Source organism: Ptychodera flava, chromosome 7 (assembly GCF_041260155.1).
Source record: "Ptychodera flava strain L36383 chromosome 7, AS_Pfla_20210202, whole genome shotgun sequence".
Classification (NCBI taxonomy): domain Eukaryota; kingdom Metazoa; phylum Hemichordata; class Enteropneusta; family Ptychoderidae; genus Ptychodera; species Ptychodera flava.
The window spans coordinates 17802664-17819764 of NC_091934.1; the positions used below are offsets into that span (position 1 = coordinate 17802664).

At 38.4% G+C, this 17101-nt stretch overlaps 1 protein-coding gene across 1 annotated transcript; it reads left to right on the top strand.

Moving 5' to 3' along the window:
- Positions 1-377: 377 nt before the first annotated feature.
- LOC139136920 (monocarboxylate transporter 13-like) lies at positions 378-10701 on the top strand. Its single transcript, XM_070704777.1, has 5 exons — positions 378-531; positions 6315-6528; positions 7008-7151; positions 7692-8525; positions 9804-10701. Exons 2-5 carry the CDS (start codon positions 6315-6317, stop codon positions 10118-10120), a joined length of 1509 nt encoding a protein of 502 aa, XP_070560878.1. The 5' UTR covers positions 378-531; the 3' UTR covers positions 10121-10701.
- The last annotated feature ends 6400 nt before the right edge of the window (positions 10702-17101 follow it).

The following is a 17101-nucleotide window of genomic DNA, read 5'->3' on the forward strand; positions in this document are numbered from 1 at the left end:
CAATCACTGGGCAGCGGCAGGCCTATACAATTTGTAAAATGGTGTCACAGTCAATATATGCACTATCGTAATACGTATGTCATTCAAATGGTAATTTCCTTATGAACTGCCACTGAGTTATTTCGTTAGGGCGAAAAGCCTCCGCGTTGGAGATCGTAATGAAGGGATAAGGAGGGCACGTAACGGATATAGACTGTTTTCGTTTCTTAACATCTTTACATTAAAAGTTTTAGGCTCGCCTTTGTAAACGTAGACACATTGACCATAGAAAGTGCGCCACGATATATGGTAATTAAGTAGACTTAGACAGGCCCATACTTCAATAGCTGTTTTCGATACCTGAGGTAAACTCATGAATTATTCATGTTTCATCTTAGAGAATCACCAGAGGGCGAAGATCTCGACTCAGATTATTTACAGCTCGAGTGAAAGTAACTAACGTCTTTACTATTTTGAATACGCATGCAATCAAAGTAAATCACGCAGCGACTCAAAAGGCAGTTTACATTTTAGGCTAACACAAGACCAGAGGTAAGTGCATGATGCTCTATCACACCTGTTGCTATTTTAAGCGTGTAAGGGAGTGTCCAGAATTTACTTCCAGGGGGGGGGGCTGGAGGATTTTCAGGAATGGGCACCCATTTTTCTCAAGAAAAATTAGGGGGGCAGAAAAAAATACCACAATCTTTCAGGGGGCTACGGAAAAACACATCAATTAAATATTTGCCTGGAAGTCCTGATCTGTAGAATTATCTGGTGAAAAATTTAAAAATTTGATAGCTTCTACATGGAAAAAGGTTTGATTTTCCAATAATTCAGTATGTGCATCCAGAAAATCATGTCCATCGATACTGTGGTGCCAGAGTGTTGAAATATTGACGATAGCATCCTGTGTACACAAGAAATTTGCTGTTGTCAAGAAGTGATCTCACTGTGTATGAATCAAGGAGAATTGTTGGTAGGCTCACACGTGGCGTAATGATGATACTCATACTTTAGACTCCCTTTCGTTGTGATTTGTATGATCAAGGATTTCTCAGTGACGGCTGGCAGAAAAGGCCACAAAACAAATTAACATGTTTTGTTTCCATTATCTTAAAACAAGTACATCATGACTATTTTAGAGTTTGTAAAAGAATGTGAGATATGCCTGCTCTGTCAAATTTGATAAAAAAAATGTACCGCTGACAAAATGTGAACTTTGATGTATCCAGGGTTATCTGCATTTATGGACATTGAATAGTGAATTGAACTTACTAGCAGAAATATAATATAGCCATTATGTGAATTCATGTTATGGATAAGGTGTTCTGTTCTGAAATATTGCACAGGATTGTTGCTTTCAGTGTCAGCCGCTTTGTTTGATGGCATCCAAATTTGAAAATAAAGAGAAAAGAAAACATTAGTTGGGTTTCCCCAATTTTCACCGTGAGTCTGCAAGTTCTTCGGCATCATCGGATGAAAATGTATGCTGGGCTTGTGCATGTAATATCTCACTTCCCATAAATATCTAGAGACCTGCAAATTGTGTCCCATTAAACTTAAAAGTTAGATATCACTTTGCTGATTATATACTCCGACAATTTATAACTGAATTATGTGCTTGTCATTGTAAAACTTAAGTTGTAGTTATGTTTATTTACACTAATCGCACTGTCAAAAGTACACAGTGGATTTGCATGGTACCCCAGAATGAAAGTATAAAATGATTGGTTTTGCCTTGCAATTAGATAAATAATTATAGGTTTGATACAAATAGCGATTTTCTTGGCATAAGGTAGACGACTACCCAGGGGCTATGCAAAATTAGTCATTGCATAGGATTGCATGCGTGTAGAAATGTCAGAAAACATACAAGGAATATTGTCAATTTCATAAAACTTTCACAAATGATCCACTGAAAGGTGAACAGATGCCATGTTACTGTGCTTGATTTTTAAAGAGAATCATAATTTTATGTTTTTCTTTGAAAAATCAGATGCAAAAGTGCTGACTCTGCATTTTTTTCACAATTAAAAGTAAATAAGGTGGCATCTTTGTTATTGGATGAGCAACTTCACAAAAGATGTTTATATCGGAAATACTACATGTATATGATACTTAAGAATCAAAAGTGTAATGAAATAACAATATTTTTATCCACCATGGCTATTGTTTTCTTTGAACAGGTCAAATTTGCAATAAAGTCATGAGTAGAGCTCAAAATCACGGGGTAATGGATAATTGAACGTAAATTATCTCAAACAGTAGATTGGGAACAGCCATTTTACATGCTACAACAAAAGTGATTTCTAGAATATGACAATATTCTTGGTCTGGGTAGTCTCTCACCTTAAAAGTCTGTACCTGCCACAGTCAAACATTTTCAAAGTGTTTAAATTCATTTCCACCTGTGGGAGAGTACTTCTGAAAACAGTGAGACAACTTGTCTAGTCAGTGAACACACCCTGCTTTGCATATCATTAGTATATAATTTTTCTTTGAGTACCTGCTACTAATATGTATGTTAAAAACAACTTAGCAACATTTACAACCAACATGTTTGATGTAGACCACTGATCTGGGACAAAGTTATCGTCAAAATAATCAAGGAAAGGGGAAAGGTCTATAAAACGGATCATTTATAGTGGACAAAGTTGGTAGTCTGTAGACGTTATATATATATATATATATATATATATATATATATATATATATATATATATATATATATACATATATATATAATATATATATATATACATATATATATATGTATATATGTATATATATATATATATATATATATATATATATATATATATATATATATATATATATATATATATATATATATATATATATATATATAATTTGGGAGGGGCATGGAAAAAAGGAAATATTGGGGGCGGGCATGGATTTTCTCCATAATTTACCAAGGGGGCCATGGAAAAAAATCACCAGGAAAATAGAAAATCCTCCACGCCCCCTGGAATTAAATTCTGAGCACTCCCTAAGAGACCTCCAAAAATCACTCTTTGAGTTTTAGTGTCATCTTACTTGAATTAAGTGAACACCAAGATAATGATATGTTCATTTGATAATGACATTTATTATTTATTATTTTTAATGAACTGGACATGCTAAAAAAATTACCTAGGGGAAAAAACTCTATACATAAAACTTACCCATGGACGTCTATTGTTCTAGTGCGAAGACCGAGTAATAAAAATATTTTCGGTAACATGTTTATCCCCAATATTTCTCAATTAAATACGGACTCATAACGAAAACGGCTTTATGTTGGCGGCCGGTTTGCTCATGGTGCTGGACATTTTACCGAGCTTTGCGACGGAGACTTAAGTAGAACTAAACCGACCTTATTACATAAATTGCCAAACATGTTACTTGATATTTCTGTTATTTCGTCACGGTCGATGAGAAAGTTTAAAAGAAACTGTGGGGACATTCACCGCGCGCTGAATAGATTGTGGTCATCCAGAGTTAGGGCTCGAAATTAGCGGTAGTCCCGCGTCCACAGACTACCAACTTTTCCCTGGGGCTACCAAACCCATGAAATGGTAGCCCACACGGAATACCAAAGCCTGGGACATGAAATTACTTAGTGGGCGACATGATGTTGATCGCTGTGAGATGACCGACGCTCGGTCCGAGAGTCAACCCAGCTTGACACAGAAAGGCCTGACTATGACTTTGTTATGCAAATTAAAATGCGACAGTGCAGTCGAATTTGTTGCGACAAACTTTCAATAATTTATCATTTCTGAACTGACGTACTTGGATGACAGGCTCGGGAAATGATGGCCAATGAAATTTCATTTTCATAGTTATTTAATCACAATCTATCAATCACAATTAAACACAAAATTATTCATAACTGCAGAGAAAAAGCTGTCGGGCGATACACAAATGACGCTTTTCGAAGTGTACGAGATCATCCCATGATAGTGTACTATGCTTGAGAAATATAGCCAACTGCCCCGAAAGTATTCGGAACATGACTGTACCAAGTTGTCATCCTGAATTCATAGCCAATCTATTTTGAGCCATGTTATATGTTTACACGTGCTGAGTGAAAAGTCGTCATGGCGAACATCAAAATTTGTATATACGTATATACGTTTAGTCTACGTATGTGTGAATAGGTTGTCAAACTTTGAGGCGTCACCGTTGTCCACTACACATGCTATACCGTTCTCCTAAGGCTATAGTCTACAGGTGTTGATGTCAAATGACTAGAAAATTCACTTCCTAGATAGAATCATGCAAAATAAATCTTTCCTTGCCTAGATTATAAATAAAAATACCCTTTACAAAAAAACCTCAGTCTTCACTGGTCTACTAACTTCAGAAAATGGTAGCCCAATGGGACTACCAGGGAAAGAAGTTAATTTCGAGCCCAGAGAGTTCACGCAAACACTGGTGATAAACAGTAGCCTACAAAGTAGCCTACAAAGGTGTTGTTCTGTACAAGAAAAGGTCACGCAGAATGCAAGTCATGTAGTTTCACATCCTTTTGATGCAAATTTGATCTTTAGGGAGGCTTGTCACTGTACTAAGTTTCAGAATAAAAATATTTACTTGTACCAATACTGGGTTCATTCTGAATACTTAGGAAGCATCATTATGCACGAGGTTAAATTGCTTCTTTAAGCTAGGTAGGCCTAAGAAAATCTAACTGTTTTCATAATTGAGATTGGCTCAACATTTTTTTTCATTTTTTCCGAAAAGCTTTTCACTGGGCATTGCAACTTACCTTTATTCCTTCGCCTACATGGTGTACCTACACGGACAAAAATGGGTGTGAAAAGCTCCGGAAAGTACAGGACACTATGGTCGACTCGCGGATAATACAGATCAATAATGACAATTTGAGAGAAGTTGTATTGTCATGAATTACAGTTACTCTCCCTTAAAGGATTACTAACACAAGATCAGCTCAACTCGTTCTTTTCATTATAATTTATGTATGTTCATTTTCAGTGATGATGCCCTTTATGTCAATATTTAGTGACACTGCATTATTTCAATCTCTGGAACCGTACATTAAAAGTTGTCCTTTATCTAGCACCCATGATATTGAATACGAGTTTTTCTACCCTTTTGATTCCTATTATCTTTTTTAATGACCGGTTTATAAACTTTAACATTTGAGAAGTCCTGGAGAGCTAGGTTTACAAATTGTTTTCAAATCTGATGTGCACAGTGTCTGAGAGGGCATTTCCTGTGGTCGTTCAAGCCATGGTAAAACACAGCTATAAAGAAAACAGCCTTGGTTGATATCATTGTACTCATGAAAAAGACATCTTTTAGGTGCATCGACTAGAACGAAAAATATCTTGTCATTTTATCCCTTGTTAAGTACGTTGTATCAATATATCAATATATTGTGAAAAATTAGTTTATGTTGCTTTCTCCAGCCGAGCTCTCATAGAAAAAACAGTCAAGGATCAGATTTGTCTCATGTTTGTATATGTATTGTAGATTTCATAATGATGAGTAAGTTTTGCAAAACAGTCTCTCCATTTGCAAACATCCCGATATCTTTGATATATATGTCTGATATATTAAAGCTACTAACTCAAAGGGCGCTGAAAGCAGCAACTTGATGTTGCAATTCGGGACTCATATGGCAGATTTTATTGCAATTGTGAGCTAGTGTCCTGATTCAAAACACACTCACACCTATGAGTACATGGTGATCTCGATGGCCAAGGTCAATAACAGGTGTGATTCCAATTGATCCACTGGCTCTAGGCCTAAGAAACTGACCAGTCCCTAAGAATACAAATTTAACACTTATATAGAGTCATTTTGACTCTGACACGTATACACAATCTTTGCTAAAGCCAAGTACTACGCTGGAGCAAAGGCCAGGGTTTGTGGCTTCGCCTAGACTAGTTTGGGAATGTACATGTACTTGCATTGATCATGGATGGCCGTTTTCTTCGCTTGTATGTAAGATGATGAAGCACTTGATATCAGAAAGCCGAAGAACTTTTCAGCTGTGTCCACGCCAATGTTATACGCCTTTCTTTTACAGAGTGTACAGTTCAATGTTCTTGTCCGTTGTTGGGTTCCAGCGAATAAAATAGAGAGATTCTTAGTTGTTCATTTTTTCAATATTCTTGTCTATGCAATTTATACTAAATCCCTGCCTGTTTTAACCGCCCGACCCTGCTTCGCTACCATCTCGTACTTTTGCACAATGTACGCACTCCTACTCAAAGATTCCAAAAATATTGCTACTTTATTGACCCGCTGATTTGTCGGATAATCAGGGTAACTGCTTACATTCAATTTTTGTGGTTTAGATGAATGGAAAGGCAACTGGCCAAATTCGGACAGGACCTGATGGCGGCTGGGGATGGATGGTCGTTCTAGCCGGATTCATCGTCCAGTTCATAAGCGGTGGTTTAGCACAGTCTCTAAGTCCTCTTTACATTGACATGAAACGGTACTTTGGATCCAGTGCTGAAGATACATCATGGACTTTTTCTATCGCCTCAGCGATGATGTTTTTTACAGGTGTGAAAGTCTTTTTTTTTCTTATTTGTTATGCTATTGTCATTGTAACGATAGAACGCATAAAGTGCAAATTATAATATCGATATCTTTTCATCAGTCCACAAGACACACATGTAAACTTTGAACACAAGAGCCAAGTAACCATATTCCCTGTATTGTTAATTTGCAAAACGACGGGGTAATTTTTCACAGACATAACAGTTGTGAAGTATCTCCTCTTTTAAAAATTGCATGTAAAATTGGCCAATACTCTGATCACATGGCTACACTACTCAGTAAGAACATTCAGTGCTGCTTCCTCTTATACAGGTGCAAAATCTACGACCAGTGTCGTTGCTGTGTCATCACTTTCAGCACTTTAGCCTATTTCTTTCAAGACTGTATCTTGATTTTGACCGCGTAATATGCTTGATGTACTTTCTTATTTGTTGAGTGGTCATTAATTATTTGTTCTTTTTCTTGTTCTTTTGGTTATTTAGGAATTTTGGGTGCAGTCGTCGCGAAATTGTTCGGACATCGTTTTGCAGTAATGTTCAGTGGAATGCTGGCTTCATCTGGATTCTTTGTCAGTTACTTCGCAACCAATATAGGTTACTTGTATGGGAGTATAGGCGTCCTTGTGGGTACGTATACGAGGTTCCATCCCATATAATTCTCTTATGCTCCACTGTCAAAGGCTCCATGCACGTTAGAAAATTCGTACTCTGTGTAAGTTAGAGTATTTTTCACCCAAGAACATGTAACAACAGCAAAACATTTTGATCATGTTAAAAGTTTTATATTCGTAACGCGACAACAGAGAATATGTTGATGGTCAATTGCTATCAATGCCGACGACAGTCCCGCCTGAAGTTGAGGGTATGCTGTTCCCTGTCTTCAGTAACATCACTACTCACAGTGTGATGCAACGAAAATACTTTTGAAATCCAGACTGCGCTGAATGAATACAGTTCAAGTCGATTCTTAATTTTTTTCACCGATGAATGATAAAGTAAACGTCATCCAAATGAAGAAACGAATTACTTTTCAGTCACAGTGATATCGATCCGCGATGCTTGCATTTCAACTTGCAGACATCTTAAGAAAGATCGCAAAAGTTAATTTTTGGTGGATTCGTTGCATTTCTAAATTGTTTCTCTGTATTTGTGTCTCTTCTATTTCAGGGACTGGCTTTGGGGTGTGCATTTCTCCAAATCTGACAATGCTTGCAATTTATTTTCCTAAGAAGCACTCACTTGTTAATGGTATTGCGATGGTTGGAAGCGGCGTGTGTGTGTTTGTAATGCCTCCCTTGATTCAGGCTAGCATTGACAAATATGGATGGCGGGGCTGTATGCTTATTCTGTCGGCCATTTGCGCTCATATGGTCATCAGTGGTGCGCTGATGAGACCATTAATAGCGAACAGTAAGGCAAGGAATGAGAGTGGTGACCTCTGTCAGACACCCAGTGAGACAGATGGCAAAGATGGTGGTGGCAAACAGGACAAGAACAACACATCTAAGCGAAGGTGTCATTGTTCTCATTATCTGCATGTCGTGTTCTTTACCTATTTGAGATTCACGATTCTCGTCATCTCTTTCTGGTTCGTTGTTTTGGGGATGTTCGGTGGATCGGTACATATGCAAGCCCGTGCAAAGGTTGAAGACGTGGGAACTCTACAGCAAACTGCTTGGCTTGTCTCTATTGTTTGCATAGGGAGCATCGCAAGCAGAGCGGGTGGCGCCTTTCTAGTTCAACATAGATTCATATCGGCCACCAACATATACATCCTTAGCACCCTTGCCGTGGGAGTGGCTTTTGTCATACCTCAACTGGCGGACACCTATGGTGGCTTTGTTGTACTAAGCCTTGTCATGGGATTGGGATCGGGGGTCTACCTCTCCATACCTTCTGTTTGCACGAGGGAATACGTCGGAACCAACAACATGATCGTCGCTCTGGGAATACTAATGTTTCCATCAGGGATTGGTTTCCTTTTAGGGCCGCCACTGGCAGGTTTGTACTCTATTAAACTACTTACTAGACTTAGTCAAGACATTTTAATGCAGCATTATCGCATGACAGTGAGGGCAGTATGACGATTTGTTGCCTGCCAAACGGATGGTGATACTGACCGAAATATTGATGATCCCCAAGCCGCAAGGGAGGGTATCATTAATATTATGGTCAGGATCACCAGCCTGAGGGCAGGCCACGAATCGTGATATTGCCTGATCTTTATGTGTATTAATTTTACTTCACCGAAAATTTGAATCATCACAAAATCCAGTATTTGCACTACGCACATCGAACGACAGGCAGAAATGATGCACAAATTTTCGAATGAGGCATTTTAAATATCTTGTCCAAAAGTTTCCGGCGCCTGTATTCTACGATGCGTGTGGGCTCTTTCAACTAGTATTCGAACGGTTAGCGCGTAGCGGGCAAGCGTCAAGGGCAATAGGAAATTGAACAATGTTACGTCACTTTTTTGGAATGTCAAGTGGCAGAGTTTAGCCAATCACGAGATCAGTACTATAGGTGATGTGTAATAAATGAGAATGTAGAAATAGAAGCGAAAACAATACTGCAATCCAACACTCATTCAACCCATGGCTTCAACAATGTTGTTTTTAAGTATATTTGCATAAAATGTAACCATAAGTGAGCGGGGCACAAATTTTACAAACTTGTACGCCTATATAGCTGTAAATTTATTTTTAATCATGCTAATATAAGTTTATTTAGTAAATTAGGATTGTTATAATTGTTAATTTTTTACCTAATTGAGGGTATGACGTCTGCTATGACCTCGACCTTGGCTGTTCCTAGGCAACAAGCTGAGTCAATCTGATTTGCTATTGATTATTATAACAAAATGCGTTTTTTAAACATACTTTTCGGATTATTCTTGATCTGAACCTGGTGTGCGCAAATACAATTTACACTTGTTAACATCCTAAACAGAGTTGAGACTAGAGCTAAAACTGATTAACCTGCGATTAGTAGGTCATTGAATCGGTTCATGTTCCCAATCTTCCATTTTGCGAACGTCACTAAAATCTGAAATATACTCTCTTTTCGGATGCTTTTGGAGAAAGAAAACAATTTTTAAAATGCAAATTGAACAAATGCTATATAACAAGCGGGGCACTAAAATCTCAAGTATACCGGTACCCAATTGGTTGGGGCTATTGCTGAAACAAACTCATTGATTCACATGCACAGGTGAATTGTCCCAACAAGAGCGCTGCGCAGCAGGTTCACAATTACCCGATTTTCTTCTCTGCGCAGGGTGGATATATGACGTCACCGGTAATTACGACTACTCGTTTTACGCCCTTGGTGGCTTTCATTTACTCGGTGGCTTCATTTGCATCATTGGACAGTGTATAACCTGGAACAGGAACAGAAAGTTGACCGAAAAAGATAACGCTACAAGCCAACTGGATGACCAGACAATCGTGAATCCAGTGTACGACGATTTGGCGATGAAAGATGCCACAAGTCAGACATTTCTCAGTGATTTTGTTGATGATAATAACAAAAACACTTATTGGATTTTAGATTCACCCTTTGCCATTGAGAGTCATGGGGACAAACGAAACTAGTTAAATACAAGGGATGTTTTTGATGCTGGACGAGTGGAATTCATGTATACAAACACTTGTATGAAAATGTCGGGTGATTTGGACAAGAGGAACTAAATAGCGGGTTCCCAGGACCTTGATTTGCAATGCCGGACTGTAGATTGAAAAGAAACTCAACAATATGAATGTTTGTTTGAAGTGAAACATCAAGCTTAGGTTCCTGTATTGTTTGAAAAATTCGGTTTTGAACAAGTTTCATAACATAAGGTTAGTTAGGACTTTCAAAAAGTAGATATGACAACACTGTGGCCAAATACGACACCTCGGTCACTCAAATGATTGGCGATAACATTCCCGGCTTTGACTTATCACGGCGATATACACAGTTATTCATTTTATAGAATTCATACAATTGGAAACAAGAAACACGAAACCGCTATAATTTTTCATATGATTTCTCTTTTCAAAGTAATAAGGGTAATTTCAGTATTCAGGTCCGATTACCTTAGTTGATTTGTGTGTAATTTGTAACGATTCTCACTTTAAACTTGTTCCGCAGTTTTTGCTTGCAAAAATTAAACTTGTTTCCAACCAGTTTTGCGATAAGTGTCAACTAACTTGATTCCTGTTGATTCTTTTCAAAGCAATCGTGACGTTTAGACAAGCTGATGTTATCAGTTAAAAAATAGTTCTTGTGTTGACTTTTATTAGACCCCAGATAGTGAAAACGGTCTTTCGGTGTCTTGACATAAAAAGGTGTATGCTCACCTTCGTAAACTTAGACACATTGTTCATGGAAAGTGCGTCACAATACGGCTATTTAGCAGACTTAGACATGCCATAACTTCAATACATGTTTACATTATCTGAGGTCGAACTCATGAGTTATTCAAGGTTTATCTTAGGGAGTCACCAGAGGGCGAAGATCTCCACTGGTGTATGCTCACCTTCGTCAACTTAGACACATTGTTCATGGAAAGTGCGTCACAATACGACTATTGAGCAGACTTAGACATGCCATAACTTCAATACATGTTTACATTATCTGAGGTCGAACTCATGAGTTATTCAAGGTTTATCTTAGGGAGTCACCAGAGGGCGAAGATCTTCACTGACATTGTTCAAAGTTCGTATGAACGTAACTTTGATATAGTATTTGAATACGAATGCAATCAAAGCACATGTAGCGACCCAAGGGGCCGTTTAGATTTTAGGCTACAATAAGACCAAAGGTAAGTGCATGATACACTATCACTCCTTTAACTCTTCAAAACATGCTTCAATATTTGTAGTAGCTTGTGTAAAGATCGCTACATGACCAAATTATTAAGTAAGCGACCTCCATAATCACCTTTTGAGGTTGGAATGTCATCTACGTACTTGCTATAAATAAACACTAATGCAACTATCACTTTATAATCAACTGGAAATGCTCATAAAAAAACCTGAGGGGAAAACCATATACATAGAACTTACTCCGGTGTATAATTATTAAGCAACTGGCAATATTTAAACACAACACTAAAAAATGTTTGAGCAAATGGGCGAAAGACAATGTTCTAGTCCGTAGGCCGAGTAAAAGTATATTTCCAGTAACATGTTATCCCCGACATTTCGCATTTTAATTGGGGTTTAGAATGAAAGCGGTTTTATATTGGCTGTCGGCTTGCTCATGGTACTTTTTGCATGACCGAGCTTTGCGACAGAGAATTCACTCGAACCAAACTGACCTTACTAAATGAACCACTTGGAGCAATATCTGATGATACCGTTTGTTATTCAATCCGAAAAACTGAAAAAACACAAAGGGGCATTGAATTCGGGCCGTTCGGTTGACTATTTCAGCAGAATGAATTGAAGTCATCCGGACTGAGTTTGCGCAAACATTGATGATTGGGATTGGAAAGTGGTCTATAGTATACAAAAAAGGTGGTGTTCTTTCCAGGAAAAAAATACATAGAATGCGAGTTTTCTGTTCTGAGAGATGCACATTTGGCCCTCAGGGGCTTGTCACTCCACTGCTTTTTCAGCTCTTTTGACATCTCCTTCCAAGATTAAGTTAGTTTACCTTTCCGTAGACGGTGAGAATTCAGCAACTTTGTACCGTGTACCGCAATGCCTTCAGGTTGTAATGGCAACATAAAAAACAAAGATAATCTCTCAAGCCCTGACTTTTTTGATGTCAATGTGATGAGGATTTTCACAGGCATACCATCGGTCTAAGCTGAATACATCTAGCACCAATGTCCATGGCAGATTTAATGAACTGCTTCCCATGTTGAAGAAGCCTTTGGGCCTCCATCACATTCGAACTTCGCTGTTTGGTGTTTCGTTCAGGGACTTGAGAAGATTGCAAACCTTTAGACATAACAAAAACAGCCTTTGGTTAATAACATTTTAATATGATAAAGACACCTTATATAGAAACCTGAGAGAGGTAGGATACCAGTTTCCCTTTCAGCAGCATCGACTAGTCGTATCAATATATTGTGAAATATTATTTTATGTTCCTTTCTCACACTAAGTTTGCTTAGAGGAAACAGTCAAGCATCAGGCTTTCTGTTATGTTTTACATTTAGATTGTTGACTTCCTAATGATGAGTACGTTTTTCAAAACGGTCTCCCCATTCCAAATATCGCGGTATCTTAGATATATATCTCTGCTCTGAAATATTTAAGTTACTCACCCAGAGGGCGCGCCAAAAAGTGTAACTTAATGAAGCAATTTGTCACAAATATGATTGTGAGCTCATGTCATTATTCAAATACACACTGACCCTTATAAGTATGTCAAAGATATGGAGACCCAAATTACCAAATCAAAAATAAGATGATCCTCATGGATCAACTGACCTCAAGCCTAAGAAACTGACAAGTCCCCAAGGATACAAAAATTACACTTAAAGAGAATAATTTTGAATCTGACACGTAAACTCGATCTTGGCTCAAGCACAGTATCACGATTGAAACAAAGCCCAGGGTTTATGGCTACGCTGAGGTGAGGTGGGGAATATCTATTTTATGCAAGTAATGAAGAACTTGATATCAGGTAGCCGAAGAAATTTCTTTCAATATCGTTGTCTATGCAATTGCATTACCAAAAACTGTCGATTTTAGCGCTTGACCCTGCTTACCTACCCTCTCATACCTTTGCACACTCTCAGCACTGCTTCTCAAAGGATCTAAAAAGATTGCTACTTTATTGACTCTCTGATTGTTGGATAATCATGGTATCTGTTTTTATTCCATATTTATGGTCTAGATGGGTGGTAAGGCAACTGACAGGACCTGATGGCGGTTTGATTCATCGCCCAGTTCATATTCGGTGGTTTAGCACAGTCTCTAAGTCCATAGGTTGACATAAAGTGGTAGTTTGGATCCAGCGGCGAAGATACATGATGGATTTTTTCTATCTTATCAGCGATGGTGTTTTTTACCGGTGTGAAAGTGTTTTTCTTATTTGTAATGCCATTGCCATAGTGACAATAAAACACATCATTGCAATTTATAATATTGATGTTTTTCCCTCAGTCTAGAAGACCACGCAACCATCTTTCCTATTTTGTGTTGCAAAGCGACGGGATAACATTCCCTCTCGAAGTTCTGTTATTAATTGTGCACGATCTCCTTTTTTGAAATAAGATTAGGCAATGCTCCGATCACTTGGCGCTACAAAGAAATAACATTTGATGCTGGGTTCCTCTTTTACTGATGCAAATCTACAACTAATGTCGTTGCTTGTCTATCACTTTCGGATTTTTGCACATTTCTTTTAAGACTGTATCTTCATTTTGACAAAGCAAAGAAAGATACTTGAAGTAATTTCTAATTTTTTTGAGTTGCCATTGAATGTTGATTCTTATTTTGGTGGTCTTGATTATTTTGGAATTCTGGGTGCAGTAGTTGCGAATTTGTTCGGACATCGTCTTGCAGTAATGGTCATTTCTAATATTTTTCTATGTATTTCTCTCTCACTTATTTCAGGGGCTGGATTTGGGATGTGCACTTTTCCAAATCTGACAATGCTTGCAATATATTTTCTCAAGAAGCACTCACTTGTCAATGGTATTGCGATAGCTGGAAGCGGCGTGTGTATACTTGTAATGTCTCCCTTAATTCAGGCCAGCATAGACAAATACGGATGGCGGGGCTCAATGCTTATTCTGTTGGCCATTTGCGCTCTTATAGTCGTCAGCGGTGCACTAATGAAACCTTTAACAGGGAACAGCAGAGCAAGGAATGGGAGTGATGACCTCTTTCAGGAACCAAGTGAGACAGACGACAAGGATGGTGGTGGTAAGCAGGAAAGAACAGAACACCTAAGTGAAGGTGTAATTGTTCTCATTGCCTACATATTACAGTCTTTACTTATTTGAGATTAACAATTCTTGCCATCTCTTTCTGGTTCGTGGCTGTGGGAATGTTTGGTGGATCGGTACATATACAAGCCCGTGCAAAGGTTGAAGGAGTAGGACCTCTACAACAAACTGCTTGGCTTGTCTCTATTGTTGGCATTGAGAGCATCGTAAGTAGAGCGGGTGGCGCTTTCCTAGTTCAACATAGCTTCAAATCGGCCATTAACTTATATATCCTTTGCATCCTTTACCATAGTAAATTTGTTATCTCAATAAGGCTATGACCTCTGCTTTGACTTTGACCTTGGCTGTCGCTACGCGACATGCGCTAGGTAACATGACGAGCTGAGTAAATCCGAAATTCTTTTTTTACACATACTTTCGGACTATTCATGATCCGAACCTGGTGTGCGGTAATAGTATTTGTACTCGGATCCTTAACGTCCTAAACAGGTTGGAGTCCACGCGTTAAGAGCTGACTCGTCACATTGCCACTAGTAAGTCATGGAATTTTGAAAATATATGAAAATATAGCGAACGAAATGTCACCCGGCCCACGCTCATATTCCTGTGTCAGTATTTAGCCGGTCAAACTTTGTCAATTTCATTGTTTACGCCACCGTCTCACTTTTATCGAAAGCCATATAGTCTTCTTCACTTTTCTCCGCTTTTAATCTACTACGTAAATAAGGCAATGAATTAAGAAGTTCAAGTACAAAGAACACCCATCATGAGCATGATTGCACAGAGAAAACCTGTTTACAAGAGGGAGTTTTAATACACAGTATATTGACTCGTCTGACCAACCCTAATTTTACGTACAGACATGAAATTTCAGGTTTTTTGCTCTTTTTGTCTTTTATACCGACATTTTATTTCATCAAGAATGTTGGGAATATGTTATTCTGTATTGATTTTTATTCAAAATTAGGGAATCGGGCAATTTTTGTAATATACTTTTTTAATTTTAGCTGACCAGAATTTTTTAAAGAGCTCACTATGACAAATATATAAGACAAAACGGTTACCGTAAAGATCAATGCGATTATGGCGGGGAAATGTCGTCCTGTGAGGTGCGTCAGTCTACAATACCCAATGCCGCCTTTATGAAAAGTTGCACGCTTCTGCAACGGTCCTCTGTGAGGGGATCGTGCTTCTCATAACTTTTTCTGACCTGTGATTGACCAATCAACGAATTTACTCTACAGGTATAAGCTAATCATTCCATGTAACACATCTCACCTTGGGTAGGTCGCGACAAACACATCGTCTGCGGTGCATTCGAAAGTCTCTGCCATTTTTCTTAGGTCTTTCCTTGTCGTTTTTCCTTGAAAAGAACGTCATCGATGAAAAAAAGTGCCAGGAGCTTTGGTACATTGGTACGGAGAACTACTACCTAGTATAAAATGTGCGTTTATGAATAAATCTTTTCACTACAGCTACTTTCTCCTTGGCTAAATATTGCAGACACTTTGAATCGAATTGGATTGTCAGACACTGTGTAATTGTGACTTGACTGCAGAATGCATTTTCGTATCCCTGACTAAAGAAAGCTGTAAGGCCCTTTCCAGCGACGACATTGACAGTCCTTCGGTGACCTTTGAACCATACATTGAGGTCACCATGATCACGTTTGTGCCATCTTTAAATCACTATGACTTGGGGGGGGGGGGAGGCCGTATTCCAAAGCGGCGCTGGACGAAAATCAATGACTCTTTAAAAGTGTTTCACGAAAAATAGTGACCCTCCTAAATTTTTGATGCGTACGAAACAGTGATTCTCCCTGCCTGTCAAAGTCCATATTAGTAATATCGTATTTAACATTTAACTGACATGGTAATTTCCTAATGAGCTGCTAACGAATTATTTCGTCAGAGCAAAAAGCATCCGCGTTGGTGATCGATAGAACAAATTAATGAAGAGAGGGCAATTAACATATGTAGACTGTTTTCTTTGAAATACTAAACAGAGATAGCGATGGTAAACTAATAGGCTTACAAGAAACATAGGTAAGGCTTATATAATGAAAAAAAGTTTAATCACGATTACTCTACCCAACAGGGGTAGACTAAACGTGGTTTAATACATATTATATTATACCAGTATATTGATGGCGCACATACAGCGATCTCATTGGTCGAGACGCGAAAAGAACCGTGGTATATTGGCGATATACCACGGCTGGCATACGCGCGAGCTCTCAGCTTGAGCAAAAATCCGTTTCTTGACGTTACACGCCAAAATGTCAATATACTGGTATGATATAATAGCAATAAATCACACCCAGCGACTGTATACCACTCGATGTTGACCAGTTCACATATGCTCTCACTATCGCTCGTGCTTTATGTCATGAACTGATCAAAATCTCGTGGTATACCGTCGTTTGGTGTGCTTTATTCAGGCTTTACGACCATAACTCCTAGTCGAATAGTGCCAGCAATACGGTGGTCTCTATGTATTTTGCCGTGTCTTGACATACAAAGGTATATGCTCACCTTTGCAAACGCAGAAACACCGACCTTGGAAAGTGCGCCACAGTATGGTCCTTTAGCACACTTAGACATGCCATTTAACTTTTATAGCTGTTTACATAATCTGAGCTCGAACTCATGAATTATTCAAATTGTATCTTAGAGAGTCATGA

What these genes read in the sequence shown, in the direction of transcription:
- LOC139136920 (XM_070704777.1), top strand. Translation starts at nt 6,315, where the DNA reads ATGAATGGAAAGGCAACTGGCCAAATTCGGACAGGACCTGATGGCGGC. An exon ending in AGCGATGATGTTTTTTACAG is followed by an intron (nt 6,529 to 7,007) that starts GTGTGAAAGTCT and finishes TTGGTTATTTAG; the next exon opens with GAATTTTGGGTGCAGTCGTC. An exon ending in TTTAGGGCCGCCACTGGCAG is followed by an intron (nt 8,526 to 9,803) that starts GTTTGTACTCTA and finishes TTCTCTGCGCAG; the next exon opens with GGTGGATATATGACGTCACC.